The 17,920-nt window shown below is 35.1% G+C and overlaps 1 protein-coding gene across 1 annotated transcript in view; it reads right to left on the bottom strand.

Moving 5' to 3' along the window:
* Nucleotides 1–9,909: 9,909 nt before the first annotated feature.
* The window catches only part of CEST (death domain associated protein), a 115,651-nt gene continuing 107,640 nt past the window's right edge, over nt 9,910–17,920 (bottom strand). Inside the window, exons 5-6 of the mRNA XM_089796891.1 lie at nt 10,328–10,498; nt 9,910–10,227 (exon numbers count right to left, since the gene is read on the bottom strand). Coding sequence (XP_089653017.1) covers nt 10,138–10,227; nt 10,328–10,498 — 261 coding nt within the window. The 3' untranslated portion in view covers nt 9,910–10,137. The remainder of the gene's footprint in view (nt 10,228–10,327; nt 10,499–17,920) is intronic.

Raw genomic sequence — 17,920 nt, 5'->3', positions numbered from 1 at the left:
TTAATGAAGAAATTAGAGTTTTCTTGATTTTGTGTTCTTTGTCTGAAAGCTGGAATGGCTTGGTAATGGATATGAGTAATTATGTTCCTAGATCTAGTACCATAAAATATGATGATGTGATCGGTGTTATTTTGAGTGAAAAAACTCGAAGGAAAACCTCAGGTGGATCTACATCAGGAAGTGCTTTGATTGCACAAAGCAGAGGCAGAATGACTGACAGAGGAAGTAATTCCAGAAATCGTGAGAAATCAAGAGGAAAGTCAAAGGGGAGGAGGTCTTAATCGAGAGGACCGAACAATTGCTGGTACTATGGGAAACTAGGGCATAAAAAGAAAGATTGTTGGAATTGAAAGAAAAATGAAGGAGATAAACTAGATGGAAATAAGGAGGCAAATGTGGTAACTAAAAAATCCGAAGAGGATGCTTTGCTTCTATCATTAGAAAGTGTTGATGATTCATGGGTTTTAGATTCAAGTGCTTCATTTCATGCTACACCTCATAGAAGTTATTTCATTGATTATGTCCAAGGGGATTTTGGGTTTGTTTATTTGGGGGATAATGAACCCTGTCAGATTGTTGGAAAGGGAAAAATTAAGATTAAGTTGCAGAATGGGAATCATTGGCTACTACATGAGGTAAGACATGTTCCAAGGCTAAGTAGGAATTTAATTTCAGCAAGGCAACTCGGTGATGAGGGTTGTGTAGTTACCTTTAATGATAAAAACTTGAAGGTTTCAAAAGGTTCCCTTGTAGTAGCAAAAGGTGTGAAAGTAGGTTCCCTTATATCTTTGTATAGGTCATATTGTTCCTTCTACTTTAATTGTTTTAGGAAAAAATGAATGTTCAGAAACAATTGTTGCAGTTGAGCAAGGAGAACAAATAGCTACTGTAAATTATGATACAACACTGTGGCACAACAAACTTGGGCACATGAGTGAGAAAGGTATGAAAGTACGTCATTCAAAGAATGTTTTACTAGGTCTGAAATGTGTTAATATAGATTTCTGTGAAAGTTGTGTGTATAGAGAACAAAAGAGAGAAAGTTTTGTGAAGACTGGGAAGGAAAACAAAAAGGAGAAATTAGAGATTGTGCATACCGATGTATGGGGACTGGGTCAGGTATCTTCCCTTGGTGGCTCTCATTATTATGTTACATTAATTGATGATGCAACTAAAAGAGTATGGGTTTATTTCCTTAGACAGAAATCTAATGTATTTTACACTTTTAAGAAATGGAAATGCTTGGTCGAAAATGAGACTAGTAAGAAATTAAATGTCTTAGATCTAATAACAGTGGTGAGTATTGTAGTCATGAATTTGAAGATTATTTCTCCACTAATGGTATTCTTAGATAGAAAATTATTCCAAAGACTCCACAGGAAAATGGAGTGGCCGAACGCATGAACAGGACTATAATGGAGCGTACAAGGAGCATGAGGTTGCATGTTGGGTTGCCCTTACACATGTCAGCGGAGGCTGTGTTGTACATTTAATTAATGGAGGTACCTCTACTCCTTTGGGTTGTGGTATTCCAAAGGAAGCATGGACTGGTAAGAAGGTGAGTTATTCTTTTCTCAAAACCTTCGGTTGTGAAGCATTTGCTTATATAGATTCTGAAACTAAAACCAAGCTGGTAGCTAAGTCAAAGAAATGTTTATTCATTGGATATAGCATTAATGAATTTAGTTATAGGCTTTGGGATTTTGAAAATCATAAAATTGTAAGAAGCAGGGATGTCATATTCAATGAGAAAGTGTTGTACAAAGATTTGTTGTAGCAACATGAGAAGAAAGAAGATGATTATGTAGTGCTAGATGATACTCCAAAAGATGGTGTTCCAACCATTCCTCATGATGTACAACAACCACAACAAAAAATACCACACAAACCAGTGAATGTTAGACGGTCAACAAGGCAAATTAGACCTCTAGAAAGATTTTCTCCCTCTTTGTATTCAATTTCACTTACTGATGTTGGTGAACCTAAATGTTATGATGAAGCTGTGCAGGTGGATACTAAGATTGAATGGGAGTTTGCAATGAAAGATGAAATGGTCTCTTTGCTGAAGAATAAGACATGAGATTTATGTAAGTTGCCTGCAAGTAAACAAGCTTTACAGAATAAGTGGGTTTACAGGTTAAAAGAAGAGGATGGAGGTAAGCAAAGATTTAAAGCCAGGTTAGTTGTAAAAGGATTTGCATAGAAAAAGGGTATTGATTTTGATGAGATATTTTTTCCTGTTGTTAAAATGGACTTCTATCTATACTGTTTTAAGTATTGTGGCTATTGAAGATTTGCATTTAGAGCAACTTGATGTTAAAACAACCTTCCTTCATGGTGATTTGGATGAAGAGATATATATGGCTCAGCCACGGGGATTTGAGGTCAAAGGTAAGGAGAACTTAGTGTGTAAATTGAAGAAAAGTTTATATGGCTTGAAGCAAGCACCTCAGGAATTATATCTGAAATTTGATAGTTTTATGCATGAGCATGGATACAATAGGTGTCATTCAGATCATTGTGTTTATTTTAAGAGGTTGGATGATAATAGCTACATTATTTTATGTTTATATGTTGATGATATGCTTGTAGCTAGGTCTAACATGGATCATATTAAGGCGTTGAAATGCCAATTAGCACATGCATTTGCTATAAAGGATTTTGGGGCGGCAAAACAAATCCTTGGTTTGAAGATTTGCAGAGATAGGAAGAACAAAAAATTGATGCTATCTTAGATTGATTATGTTGAAAAAGTGTTACAATGTTTCTCTATGGAGAATGCTAAAGTTGTCAACACACCTTTACTTGGTCATTTGAAGTTGATTAAGGAGATGTGTCCCAAGACACAAGCAGAGGGCGATAAGATGTCCAAGGTACCCTATGCTTCAACTATAGGAAGCTTGATGTATGCTATAGTATGTACAAGGCCATATATTGCACATGCAATGGGAGTCGTTAGCAGGTATATGAGTCATCCAAGAATTGAGCATTGGAATGTGATCAAATGGATTCTTAGATATTTTAGAGGAACATCCAATAAGTGTTTACACTTTAGGGGCTCTACTACTAATTTACAAGGCTATGTTGACTCAAATTTGGTAGGGGATATTAATACCAAGCGGAGTACTACAGGTTATATCTTTACTATTGGTGGGGCAGTCGTGAGCTGGGACTCTAGGTTACAGAAGGTTAATGCTTTATCCACTACAGAGGCAGAGTATGTAGCTGCTACAAAGGCAAACAAAGAGATGATATAGCTTCAGTTCTTCTTGGAAAAATTGGAACACCCTCAGAAGGATAATTATTTGTTTACAAATAGAGTGTCATTCATCTTGCAATGAATTCAGCTCTGCATTCAAAGACCAAAAACATATAGTTGCGTTACCATTTCATTCAGTCAATTTTGGAGGATGGACAATTAAAGCTGGACAAGATACATACTAAATGACAATCCAAAAAATATGTTTACAAAGGTAGTAACAAGGGAAAAGTTGAACTCCTCTTCAACTTTGGTTGGTCTTCTAGACTGAACATGAATAAAAAAAACAGCAGATTCTAGGGTGATTTGATCCAATGGGAGCCTCATGGAGTAGCAGCATAGCTACAAGATTAGTCTCCAAGTGGGAGATTGTTGTTCAGTGTGGTGTCTGATCAGTCCCCAAGTGGGAGATTATTAGATTGTGGTGACTGATCATGGAAGTATTGTACATACTTCATAAATTCTTTGGGGCTCGAGGCATCGCCCTAAAAAAATTTTTGGAGCCCTATTTTATCAAGATTTTCAGCTAACATGTAATTATTAATTATAACCCTAAAGCGGTAAAAATAATTGTATAAAAAAGCTTAGGGTTAGGGATTGTTTCATAGTGGTGATGCGGAAATTGGTTCTTGTGGCAGTATTGAGTTGTAAGGGATTATGGATTGTAATCAAGTTGTAATCACTGGATTGTAATAATATCAGACTTGTTGTTTGGTGGACATAGCCCAGGGATTGGGTGAACCACATTAAATCTTGGTGTCTTGTGTTCTTTTCCATGTGATATATTATTTTCTGATATTGGTTATATTTGCAGTTAATTGTTATTTCTGTCTGTGGTTTAATCCTAACATAAGCTGGGGAAACAAGGCTAAAACAGGTTACACTCAAGCAACAACAATGTATAAAATATGACATTACAGCACATATAAACTCCCTTTTAGGTTTAACACAATGATTCACCATTGGAATCATGAAACAATGGGCAAAGGTGGGCTCTCCAAAGAGAAGAATACCATATCCATATCCATATACACATATGCATTTGCAATTGCATAATGCCTCTTCCAAGCTATCAAAATATATCCTCCTCATGATACAAATGCCTCTTCAAGCTATCAAAATACATTCTCCTCCTCACATCAATACACTTGTGCCTCCCATGATACAAACAAGGCATATGGCTTCAATTGAGCCCATACTCCATGAACAACAAAATCCTCTCCAAGAGGAAAATCTCTCAAGTTACAATGTTGAGCCCAACTAACCCCTTCACCCAAGGCATCTCTTCCCTCGCAAGGGTGAGTGAAGCCTTCACACCCATTAACAATCAAACTCAATAAGAACAAGAACAAAGAAAGAAATACAAAGAAAGTAAATGCAACATAGTCTACAATCACTTCAACATAATATAAAACTTGATTTCACCAACAACAATTTAACAAGATTACAACACCATTATGCAAGTGCAAAAGAAGGTCATGGCATGGGCACCAACCTTGATCCAAGCTAAAGGCAATGACAATTATTGAAAAGCTCCCTTCTCCTTAGTATTTCTTCCAAAACTCTAATTGTTTCTAAACTTAGAGAGTGGGTGAACACCCCACTAGTTTGTCCAAGTCCCCTAAAAAGACTCTCCTACTATCTCCTTTGGCAAAAACATCAAGCCACTCTCTTACAATTTTGTCCCTACTAAATTTGTTACTTTTTGACTAAGTGGAAAGCTGGGGATGAACTCATGGGACAACTCAATTTTCGAATTGGTGGAAGAATACATTGGTTAAGGGGGTCCCTAGGCTAGCTAAGCACTTAAATGGTCAAATTTAGGCCCCTAACATGTTATGCTTACATATGGGTAGCTTACTTTCACAAAAAAATGGCATTTTGGGACCACGTATTGACCCTCTAAAGTCCTTGTCAACTTTGAATTCGAAATTCCCTTGATGGTCACCCATCCTATCCTTTCTCCAAGTGGATTTGCTTAAATCTTTTGAAAGGCAATTAGTTAAGGTTAAGTGCAACCATGACTTAAGCCCTAGCTGACATGTCATCAACACATAAACAATTTACAAGTGTCAAGTGACACATTAAAACACATTACACATCACAATGACATGTCCCTAATTCATTCATGAATAAATATTTATTACACACATGCAAACTTACATTTACAAAATAAACACATCAGAACGAGGCTTTTGAATCTTCCAAAGATTCACCTTGGCTATACTATATCCCCATAAGTTTGGACCTTATTTCCCTGATTAAATTTCATGGTTCAATTGCCTACACACTAAACTCGAACATCAGTAGCCCAATGAAAAATCATATAAAATGCATGTACAAAGGTGCATGACAATTTCATATTAAATAAAATCCACCTTAACATCATAATCAATTTTTTAAAAAAGTTTTCTAATCATTTTCATATAAAGCATTTAAAAAATTAAAATATCAGAATCTACGTATATCTAATCAAATGATCTAACTAACATTACTAACCACATCATTAACCATTTCCTATGATGAAATGTTGAATCTATACTATTAAATCAGCCGACATGAAAATTAGTTAAGAATACATATCTTAGGTCAAAATCATCAAAATGTAAACATCACAACTAGTATCATTTGATTCAATTAAATATAGTTTTATTATAAAATATCTCGTTATCATTATGAGATAATACATTATAAGGTATATCAATTATGTCAAATAATCAGGATGTTTGCATAGTCGTGTCACGCAATTTCAAAATCAATCTTAGATTAAATCTATTACATTTTATTGGGCTATAAAATCTGTCCATCACAAATATCAACATATCCACCTAATACTATTTGCACAATAGTTGAATTATTACATTACATCATACTGAGTTCTACTGTGTAGACCCTTATCCAATTTTAATAACAATTTTCATCTGTGACTATTAGTAATACTCACAGGGTGGGTGTTGATTCATGTTTCCATAATAACCATCTAATTCAATTATCCTAATAGGCCATAAAATAGCATGAACCCATCGACATAGTTTCTAAGTTATGACATCTTGAGCCTTTATTCTACAAGGTCTTAGCTTATCAACCTAATGTAATTCTAAATACGATACTTAACACTAAAATAACTAAAATATATATCAGTCTCAATAAGATCTCGGGTTCATTATCGATAAGGAAATGCCAATCATGACATACTTAAATCCGAAAACCTTCTTACCATCGTTCTATCATAAGGTGTATAGTGACAGTATATAATTCCTATCCTATACCCAAGCAATAGAAACATGACATTGTGTCCCTTTCTCTTCCTAGCTATAATCATATTCGTGTTATTAGATTTTATAGCAAGGTACTAGGGAAGGGTCCTTACAATAGTGATTTATCTTATGAGGAAGTTCAGGGTATTTTCTTAGGTGATTGATTTTTTTAGTTTTTTTATTTCCCCTTCACATGATGTTTGTATGCATAGTGATGATAAGATTTATCAACTCACAAGGACCTTATGGATAATGTTGGGACTTCTTTGTTGCATGATATTATTGTTGGTTGTGGTTTCTAATGTAATTATTACTAAGTAATCAATTAATTATGCATTTGGTGAAAGTTAAGATGTGTGTTTTATAAGTATTTTCTATGAAGCCACGTAATAAAATGTAAATGACTTACAAGAAGCATACACGAGCTCAAAATTGATATAATAAATTGTAATATATTCAACAAGAATGCAATTCATTACACCTCGAGTGATTAGAATGAAAACAATAGGTTATATGTATAGTATATACAACCCAAGAGACTAAAACATAACCAGTGTGGGGTAAAGTCAATAACTTCCCAAGTAAACCAAGTGTGAAAAAGACGCATGGGGAAGTAGCTAGCCAATAGACTAGTTAAAACATATATAACATTCACACAAACACCCCTAACTACGAGGCATGATGTCTTATGCATGTCCAACAAAATCCCACTTGAAAGAACAAAAGAGAAAACCTCGTGGAAAAAAGTCTACTACGATGGTAAGAAGGAAGAAGGGCTTAATACACCCCTTGAAAGAATGTTGTCTTGCACCTAAAGAGATTGTGTAATGGAGATGATTGCCGTTAGTCAGGGGTGTGGTGAAAAGATTTGCAACTTTATTGTAAGAAAATAATGCAAATCAAAATCCCAATTTTATATCAACTCACATAAAAAGTGCATATAGATCTCAATATGTTTGGTCTACTAATGATGGAGTATATTATGAGATCAAGATGGAACTTTAGTAATAATTGTATATGATCGATGGATTTTTAAAGTAATGCCAAATTAGGAAAGGATATTTTAAATCCAAATAGTCTTTGCTTATGGCAGTAACAACTCTCACTACTCAACCTTGATTTGTGAGAATGTTGCTTCTTTCTCTACCAACAAAAGGTACAAACACCAATATCTTGATGTGGACTTGCATCATCAAAATTTAAGAATTGTGTATCCAATTGAATCTAAACTTGTTTGGTAGAATAGAAACACCATTTAAAAAGTGCACCAAACTTGCATTTGAATTGATGTTAAAAGGCTCAACTCTAATCACACAAGTTTTCGCCACATTCTTCTGCAAATTGAAAATAGTGTTTTCTTTCCGATTGTATACTTGTAGAGTAAAAATCTATACCAGTTTTGATCTATGATGAATGCAAAACACATGATCTATTGAGAGATTTTATATGACTTGTTTTTACTTATACTCCAAGAAGGTTTCTTGTTGTTTTAAAAAAAAGTTTAACCAAACTTCCACATAAAAGGCAACCAATTTTTTTTTTTTTTTTACTTATGTCAAAATGTTTCAATAATTAAATTGCCGCTCTTTAAAATGATTAAGTGTGATTTCTTTGAGGTATTGCCACTTGATTTTTATGCCCAATTTTTTTCTTTTCCTCCATTATGTGTAAGCATGCTTCCACAACCACTTTGTGAATTATAAATTATCTAGGGCAGAAAATTAAGGTGCCTTTCCTAGTCCAAAACAACACTCTAGCATTATTAAGAACCATCTTCAAAATTAATTGCTAATCTATTTTCCACTGAGGAAGTGACTCGGGCACAAGTTTTTGCTCGCAATGCCAAATAGATCATGCATGATGCTTAATTGCTACTTCCCAGTTAGGCACACTTTGCTCACACCATTGCCACACTGGGCTCAATTCTTCTAAAGCATTGTCACCCAATTTATGCACCATAGTTTGATGACTTTTCTTCCTTTAAAATGTTTTAGAAATGGATTTGCCATGTTTTTGGTTTTTGGGTGGAACATTTGAGTGGCTGAACCAGCATTTTTGTGCACCTTGCAACTTGTTATTTCTTCTCAATGCTGGTGGCTAGTGCAGATAACCGAATTAATCCTAATTGCTGTGCAATGGGCACTAACATCACATGGTTTTTCCATATAAAAAGTGTTGGCTCAAGTCATTTTCTTCTTGCCATATACACAAGAAAATGCAGGAAATACAGAATTAAATCATTTGATCGTATGATACTTCATCATTTATCAAAATAAATATTAATTGCCAATTAATAGTTCACAAATATTCAAATAAAACATCATATACATCTATTTTCATGAGAAAGGACTTTTTTGGAAACAGGTCCAAAAGGGATCAATACAAATATTTCTAAAAACACATCTCAATGAGACTAATGAATCTCTCATTAGCTTTCAGAGTTGGTTATTATAATTAATGTTATGTTGAGATTCATTCTAGCAAAAACGAACTACTCTATCTCTTAAGAAACACCTATATCTTTTTGGAGAGTTCTACTGCATTGTAAATCTCTATTCTTGTTTAGCAACATTGAGATTTAGTTCATGAAGTGTCAAATGATTTCCTTGTCTGTTCTCCATACAGCTGTCCTCTTGGCCTTGTTTTTATTTACTGCCAAAGCATCTTTTAGCACATGTTTTAAGTTCTGTTTTTTAAGTTGAAGTCACTTTTGGGTATTTTTTACTGTTTTGGGGCCCCAGATGCATCCTGATGCTTGGGGGCTCCGGCAGGGAGCATTAAGGCTCCCTATGGATGTGCTGGATGAGCATCCGCACATCCAAATGGAGCTGTAACGGTCCCTGTGGGAATCCCCAAGCATCAGAATCAGCACCCGCATCGGAACGCATCTGGATCTGGATCTAGGGCTTCTGGGAGATCATCCCGCAACTAAGCGAAAAATTTGTATCCAATTTTCTTTTCCTTGAAAATCACTCATACAAAACAAATTGAAACATGTGCTCAAGCCAGCCAGCTATTTGAGTTTGCATTATATCTCTTTGAGAACAAGCTCTTGGAAAATCATTTTAAAAACATGTTCAATGTTACAATGGACTAAATGCCTATTAAATGACTAATAGCAGCATCTTGAGATCCCTTTAGGTAAAATTACTAAGATACTATTGCTCATTTCCACTTGTGCATATTTTCAAAACCACATACACAAAAAATTATCCATTATTTTTAAGAAAAAGTATAAATTTTGTTGGCCCAGATAAATGTGATACATTTGAATTTTGTAACAATCAAACATTGAAAAATAAGACCATATGCTGCAAATTTGAAAGCAAAGACCTAGCATTTAAGGTTATTCTGACTGAGACAATACAATACATACATCAGATAGCAGATAGATTTTCAGAATATAAAGGTACATTTAATATATTTGTAATGTCCAGTTCTCATCGTACAGGTGTAATCATTACAATTTTTCTTTTGACCTTTTCTCTATTTTTCTTAGGCTAGAAGAAATTGTGAACAGGGATATTATGCTTTGCACAGGATATAGAAGTAACTGAGGCCCTAACAAAGATTTGGTAAGACTGAGAAGTAATTGTAGTGAAACCAAACAATAAGGGCCATCTATTGGAGTGAATTCAAGAAAAGAATCAAAACAACAGATACTCCAATGATCACTGGAAGAGAGCTGATCAAATATAGTACACTAAATCCCTGTGAGAATTCCCAACGTAAAATTAGATAGAGATGCATGAATTTAAGTTGAGATATTGGGAGAGAAAATAATAGAATAGTACTGGACAGGATGCCATACCACAGCAGGTGGCAAAGATTGTGCTGCATCTTTCTCATCTTCGGGAAGAATTTCAGTTGCTGCATCCCAATCAACCTTAGCCCTCTGAGCCGCAAGTGCTGGATCAACACCAATGTCTGTGACCCGTGCATAAGGCGATGCCATTGGATTCGTCTTCTTGTCCACTTCAGCCTGAACAACATTTATTTAATAAACAAATTCATCAGTAACAAAAACTAACTTACTGAGCAAAAGTACCTTTGATACTGTTTATTAGTACCAGACATGTTTTCAGAATTCAGCAAAGTTATGTTCCCCACATGTGCAGTGCCATAAAGATGCACAATCAAAGACACAACACTATCCATAAGACTTGGCTTAAAAAATTTCATTTATTTATTTTGCACATTCACATGCATATAATTAGAACAGACACAACTAAACATACAATCATCAAGTTATCTCAAGAAATTACTACTATGTGTCAATTAGTTGTGGTGGCTACATGTAATGTCCCCATTTTTTAGCAGGTTACTGCAGTTGGCTTGGTCAGTTCACCATCACGACCCTCCTGAGTTGACAGTGGAATTTGAAGGTCTCAGTTGTGGGGTTATAGGTTTTCCAACAGCTTATGGTGTGCTTTGGCTCCATTTGAGGGACTCAAATGGAATGTTGGTTCCAATGAGCTTGGTTAAGTTAGAGGAGTTGAGTGATACTTTCAATTTTTATTTTGGGCTTCCAGTTTGGGCTCCAAGAATCTTGGAGGGAGCATCTATTTATGGTAAGTCACCCTGTCAGGTTCATTCATCGTCTTAATTCATCAATATCACTCTAGTGTTGTCAGATTTTGATTTTAATTTTGATGCTTCTTCTGTTGTTTTCGCAAGACGGATGAATTATTATTATTATTCATTTAAATATGTTGAGATTGCTATTTTTGTGGGTATTTAATGTTGGTCACCTCAGTATCATAGCTTGTTGGAACTGGGTTGAAAAATTCTATATCATGGACTGAGCCAAAAGTAATTAATAAATTATATTATAATGGCACTTTATTATATTTTAATGTTGTGTGGAGGAAGTTTTTAAAGTGAAGTTCATTTGGGAAACGTGTGCCATTTGGAAATTATAAATATGAGGCCATTTGATGGCAAAGGCATCTAGTTGTCTATTTGCCTTTTGATTATTCTCTTGAGAGGGTTTCTGAGTTTTCTGTATTTCAATTCCCTTGCTGAGGTATAAGGGTTGAATCAAAGTTGTGCATCAATCCACTGCTGGAGTATAGTGAAATTGATTTTGTTTATCTGATCTAAGGAGTCTCCTCTTACTGTATTTATTGTGGCTGAGAGGGTAGAATTATCCTGGACAATATGATAATTTTAATTTCTAATTATAGGTAACTGGTAATTTCTGATTCAGATTTCACAAGGCTGCATATTTGCATTTTGCTGAAGATATAATCTATATGTGATTGCAAGTGGGAATCCCTTATTACTGTTTTACATCCTCAACTTGGCGTCAAGTGTCTAGTGAAGCGTGGGAATTCTCTTGCATTCTGGGCATTAGAATGGTGTCTCCATCACAAGTAAATAAGTGCCATCATTTCCAATATTGCAGGCGCCAAGAGTCTGCACTCTTTTATCATCACTACAGTCCGCCCTTGCCATTGCTCATACCTGGAATGTGAAGTTCGTTCAGGCTGAATGAAACTCTGTTAGTGGCTGCTATAACGCTGTCTGGGCATCTCCCTTTGGAGCTGCTGTTGAATGCCAACATTGGCGTCATTACCATACTGCTGCGGTTAGTACATTGGGTCTGCATTTGGTGGATATGAGCAGATATTGGTCATTGTGCAGTTTTCTTTGGGATTGAGCATATTTCAGGTCCATCTCTTTTAAGTTTATCAATGTTGCAGCTTGATGGGCATATTAATAAATTGTTAGATAACTCTAAGGTGTGAATAAACAATAAAATTTTAATGTTTAGTGAACTGGCATTTTGTTCAAAACCATTTCTATTGGGATACATGCCAATCAGTTTCCATTTGTAAATGAATTGAGTATTTCAATCCCCCATTGATATTAGTTGTGTAACAAACTAAATTGCATAAGCAAGGGGCTGCTATAAATCTGCAAGTTACTTCCAGGCATTGAATCTTGATTATCTTATATATATATATATATATATATATATTCAGAGCTTGCTTGCAAAGTGTTTGACAAAATGTCAAACAACTGATTAGTAAAGAAAATTGGCATTTGTTTAAAGTATAACTGACAGGGGTTATTACACTATAATTAGAACCATGCTTACTTCACTTATGCAAGGTGATAAGGGGTGCAAATGTTTATTTAAAATTATATAATATAAACAGCTGACAGTAAAAGTGGCTGCCATTGAGTTTAGGGAAGTATTTCCTCTGAGCTCTCAAATTGTTGAAGGCTTTCTTACCATATTTTAAGGAACTCTTCTCTTCCAATAGATCCTCAGAATAGACTATCAAAAACAGGGAGTTACGTGCCAAATTGATGCCTTGCAAATTCTCTCAAAAGCAAGGCCCCTTCTTTAGATAGTAATATCACTCTTGATGAAAATTATGTCATTGATTATTTCTTAGCAAAGTTCTATGAAGTTTGCAAAGATTGATAGCCGGTAAACTTCTTCATGTGTATGATGTGACCTTGTAAGGTTGGTACCTGAAGAAAGATATTAATAGGAGAGTAATTAAGCTTATCCTTATGGACGGTGACAGGAATCAGACCCCAAGTTGGAGACATAAACCTCCCTAATGTTTTCTTATAAGATCTTGAGCAAGATTCTTACTATTACTATTAATGAATTTCTTCCCAAGATCAATAATGTTTCTTATACAGGTTTTGTTCAAGGCAGATTCATTTTGGCTAAACCCTGCAACCATCTGAATGGGTGTAAATTGGGCTAAATTTACTCAACAAAATGTTACAAGGCTTTCATACATTTTGAAGAGCCTTGTGATGCAATTAAGCCACATGAATGACCTTTCAACAAGGTTGCATGGGTACTCGTACCCACGTACCCAAGTACGGGGTACACATATCCCAAGTTCCGGGTACTCGGTGGAGAGCATCATAGCTAAGGACCTTGATTAAGATTTCTGATTTTTTTTCTCGGTTTTTTGTTTGCATATCAGCTTGGTTTTTATCAAGCTTATTTCAATACCTAATCAGTTTGAAATATTGATACAATATTGAATAACAATAAACTTTATCACTGTTCAAGTCAAAAGTTTATCATTTGCAATATGTCATTGTCATATGATTTATGATCTTCTTGTTCATGTTTAAATTCTGCATCCTCTGTTATGCATCTAAACGTTTATCATATATTATTATTACAAATGTATAGAAAATCTGAAACTGAAAACAATACATTACATTTGCAAACTTTATCAGTGTTCTTGTTTTGAAAAACCATTGTCATGACTCATAATTTCAGATTTTCTATAAATATAGAAGTATAATTAAAAATAGAGTTTGACATGCCCAAGTACCCCTGTCCCCTATTATGAAAAATAGCTATACCCGTACCCGGACCCATACCCTAAGTACCCCATGTACCCACGTCCCTGTGCAACCTTGCCTTTCAATCTTCTTATGATGAAAACTCTTGGGTTCACAGATAGTTTTTGTAGAATGGTTGATATTCTTTTTCTAGATGCTTCTTCTAGGTTAAAATCTCCAACTTACTAAACATTTACAATTCAAAGAAATAAAGAAGCTAAGAACACTTCACACTTATTCAAACTCTCTGTAAATATGATATGTTCACTTGTTCAGTGCACCAAGTAACATGGCACTTCTACTTATTCAATGGGGAAAAAATGCAATGTTTCCACTTGTTCAGTGAAGTGAGCAGATCCATTATCCTCCACTTGATCAATTGTAATGACCCTTGCCAAAAAACCCTCTAAAACTCACCAATGCTGAAGTATGGGATTTTGTCAAACACTTGGCAAAAATCTGAACTGTGCTGCGGGAGAATATGTACTATGAAATTTCGTCAAACAGTTGGCAAACAAACAACTATACTGCTGGAAAGTAAGGACTGAATATGGACAAAGTGTTGAGCAACAAATCCACTCAACTTACTAATGCAAATTAGTATCGATATATTCACTCAACAAAGATGTAGGTTCTTTTACAATCGGTTTGCAACTTCCAGACTAAACAATTATTTTGGCACACAAAATCAACTTTACCAATCACTTACACAGCCGGGTCAATTTCAACAACTCAATCTAGAAATCTTCATGATATATGGACAGCACATAAAATCTTAATGCCAATAACATGTACAGCTGTGATTGATTATTTCAAACCCTCATAGCAAATGCTGATACAACATGTACCTACAGCAGCAACTTAATGCAACCTAATGCAACAACGAATAACTGATTTTTCAATGCTGGGAAGACTAAACTTACACGCCTACAAATGCCTCAAATGCAACTACAATGATTATAACAACTTGCTGTGTGTAACAACCAGAAATGCAAACCCAGAATTAACCAGAAACCTGTTATATTGTTGGCAGCCACCAAGAACAAGTCCATCTTCCCATCTCCAACTGTGATTCTGATTAAATCTGCTAGGACTGGACAATAACACCCAAAACTCCAATGCAGGTAGAAGCGAAACTCAAGCATCTTACTGTAGCGATTTTACTGTTCACAAGTTACTGTAGCGCGGCACTATTCCCGCGGGTATTGTTCACGCGAGTACTGTAGCGCTGTCACTGTTCACCATTCAAAACAAATCTCAAGACCATGTCTTTCAATGGCGTCAAGATTGATAGCATAGAGGGTTTACATCCTCCAAGCCCAAGGAGAAAATCTCCACAATTGCCAAATTCACATAATATCCAAGCATACTAAAAAGAAGCTCTTCCATTTCTTTTATAGCGTTCTCACAAGAGCTCAATCCTTCGTTTTCTCAATGTGGGATAAAACATAACTCCCTTTATGTAACTTATGTCTCCAATGTATTATAAAATAAAGGGGACTCTTTAATTTAAATATTTCCCACAAACTATAGTCTATGCATTAATAAAGTTAAATATTTAAATTTAACTTTATAAAATAGCTTTATCAATGCATAACAAATCTTATCAATGATAAACAAGTCTTCTTGTCGATTTTAAACAATTACCATCGACATACCGCTGCCACTGGATGTCCAACCATGTCCAAGATGACTTACTATAAATAGTAAGTATGCCCAAAGTTGCCTCAAAACCCCTCAAAAAACCTGCAATTGAAACTATCTAGGCCAAATGGCCTCTAAGTCCCTTTAATGTCCTGGTTAGCCTACGGGACCGTGGGGAAATAGGCTAACGACAACATCATGCTATGAATGCTAAAAAGGGGACATTACATCAATGGGTTGAGCACATTCATCAATGATAAATTATCAAACTTGTCGGCAGTACTACCATCTAGTGTTTATAGTGAAATATTAATAAAAAACATCATATAACTGCTGCAACATTTTATAATAAGCTGCATAACATGGGTAATCAGTGCAACCAAGAACCCAACACTATAATATCTATAATCTCATATAAGTGATAATAAGGTAGCTTGCAGTTCTGATATCAACTCATAACCAAAAAACTCAACCAACTTGTCCCTGAAACACACAGACTGATACACCTCAACAACTCCAAGTTTCACCAGATCTCACTAGAAAAAATGTGTATCAATCTGGAAGCTGTTTTCAGACATGTGAAGATCTATCATAACATCAAACAACAAAGAAAGTCTAGAAGACTGTACATTCCTTTTAGGAACATGCCAACATCAAAAGTTCAACCAAAAACGTGTGAAGTTACCCTCCCTGGGTCTAGGGGCTGCCATCTAGCATGGGAAACTCCCAAAAAATGCAATTCTCAGGTCCATAAACTCACTAGGCCCCTTTGCATGTAAAAACTAGCTTATGATAAGACTAACCACTCTTCAGTCATTTGGTTAGCAGAGGTAGCAATCGATAGAACTAATCAGCAGACAATCATATTACTTAAATCAACATACATCTCTAACATAGATTGCAGGTTAGCATGATGTTGTTTGACCAACATGAGGTGCATAACTAATATTGGTACCTCTAGAATCCTCTAAAAAAAATACTCTAAAAAATACTGAAATTTGATATAAAACGCACTAAAACCTTGCAACTCAAAACACAAAAAAATCATCCATGGATGCAACCCAAACACTGAATTTTCAATCTGGAGCTCACTGCTGATCTCTGTATGAAAACACTCTAAATAGCTAGGGGATTTTCATCCCTTGAACCAGCAATTCCAAGAGTGCTTTTGTCCTCATGAAATTTTGAAAGAACTCAGGTTCTCTCTGACAGCAAAAGAACATAACAGTTCACGGCTAAGCCCCCAAATGAGCTCTCAAACTCCTTAAAGAACTTTCTTGAAGGGAAAAATATCAATAAACAAAAATAATAATTTACTTTCCTCCACAAAGTCTTTTTTTTTTAAATAAAAGATAATTTCATGTGCTGAAGACTCCCAAGCCTAGGTTTCCTAATTGGAACACAACTTAACACCATTTTAATGAATTACTACACTCAGTTGTCTTTTTTATATTTTCATCATTAGACAATTTAAGTGAATCATTATTTAAGAACTCGATTATTCATCCAAGTTGTGGACACTGTCTAAATGACACAAATTTATTACACTCAGTTATCTTTTTAATATTTTCATCATTAGATAATTTAAGCGAATCATTGCTTAAGAACTCGATTATTTATCCAAGTTGTGGAAACTGTCTAAATGACACAAATAATAAATAAGCTAGGTTGCATGGGTACACATACCCACATACATGGTACATGGTACATGTACCCCAAGTACCGGGTGCTCAGTGCAGAACATCACAGCTAAGCACCTTAATTAAGATTTCTGATTTTGTTTCGGTTTTTTGTGTGTATCAGCTTGTTGTTTATCAAGTTTAATTCAATACGTAATCAGTTTGAAACTTTGATACAATACTGATTAACAGTAAACCTTATCACTGTACAAGTCAGAAGTTTATCATTTGCAATATGTCATTGTTATATAATTTATGATCTTGTTCGTGTTTAAAGTCTGCCTTCTCCATTATGCATCTAAACATTTATCATATATTACTATTACAAACATATTGCAAATCTGAAACTGAAAATAATACATTACATTTGTACACTTTATTACTCTTGTTTTGGAAAACCATTGTAATGACTCATAATTTTGGATTTTCTATAAATATTAAATTAAAATTTTAAAAAAGTCGAAGGTGCCCAAGTACCCCCGTCCCCTATTTTGAAAAATAGCCGTACCCTTACCTGTTCCCGTACTGTAAGTACCCAAGTACCCCCGTCCCCCTGCAACCTTGGAAATAAGCAATTATGACAATACCAAGAGTGATCCCATGTCATAGGATGCTGAACTGAAGCAACTAGGTGACTTACTAAGCATCCTCCTAGAAGTTTGGAGAGCTCCCAAACGATTGGAAATCAATTCTGAATGAAAGAAACACGAGTGCCACCAAGACCAACTAAACTCAGTTCCGTGAACTATAAC

Source organism: Cupressus sempervirens, chromosome 8 (assembly GCF_028749045.1).
Source record: "Cupressus sempervirens isolate cs-2001-9-10 chromosome 8, ASM2874904v1, whole genome shotgun sequence".
NCBI lineage: Eukaryota > Viridiplantae > Streptophyta > Pinopsida > Cupressales > Cupressaceae > Cupressus > Cupressus sempervirens.
The sequence above is the reverse complement of the archived record's forward strand: the minus strand, read 5'-3'. Positions and strand labels throughout refer to the sequence as shown.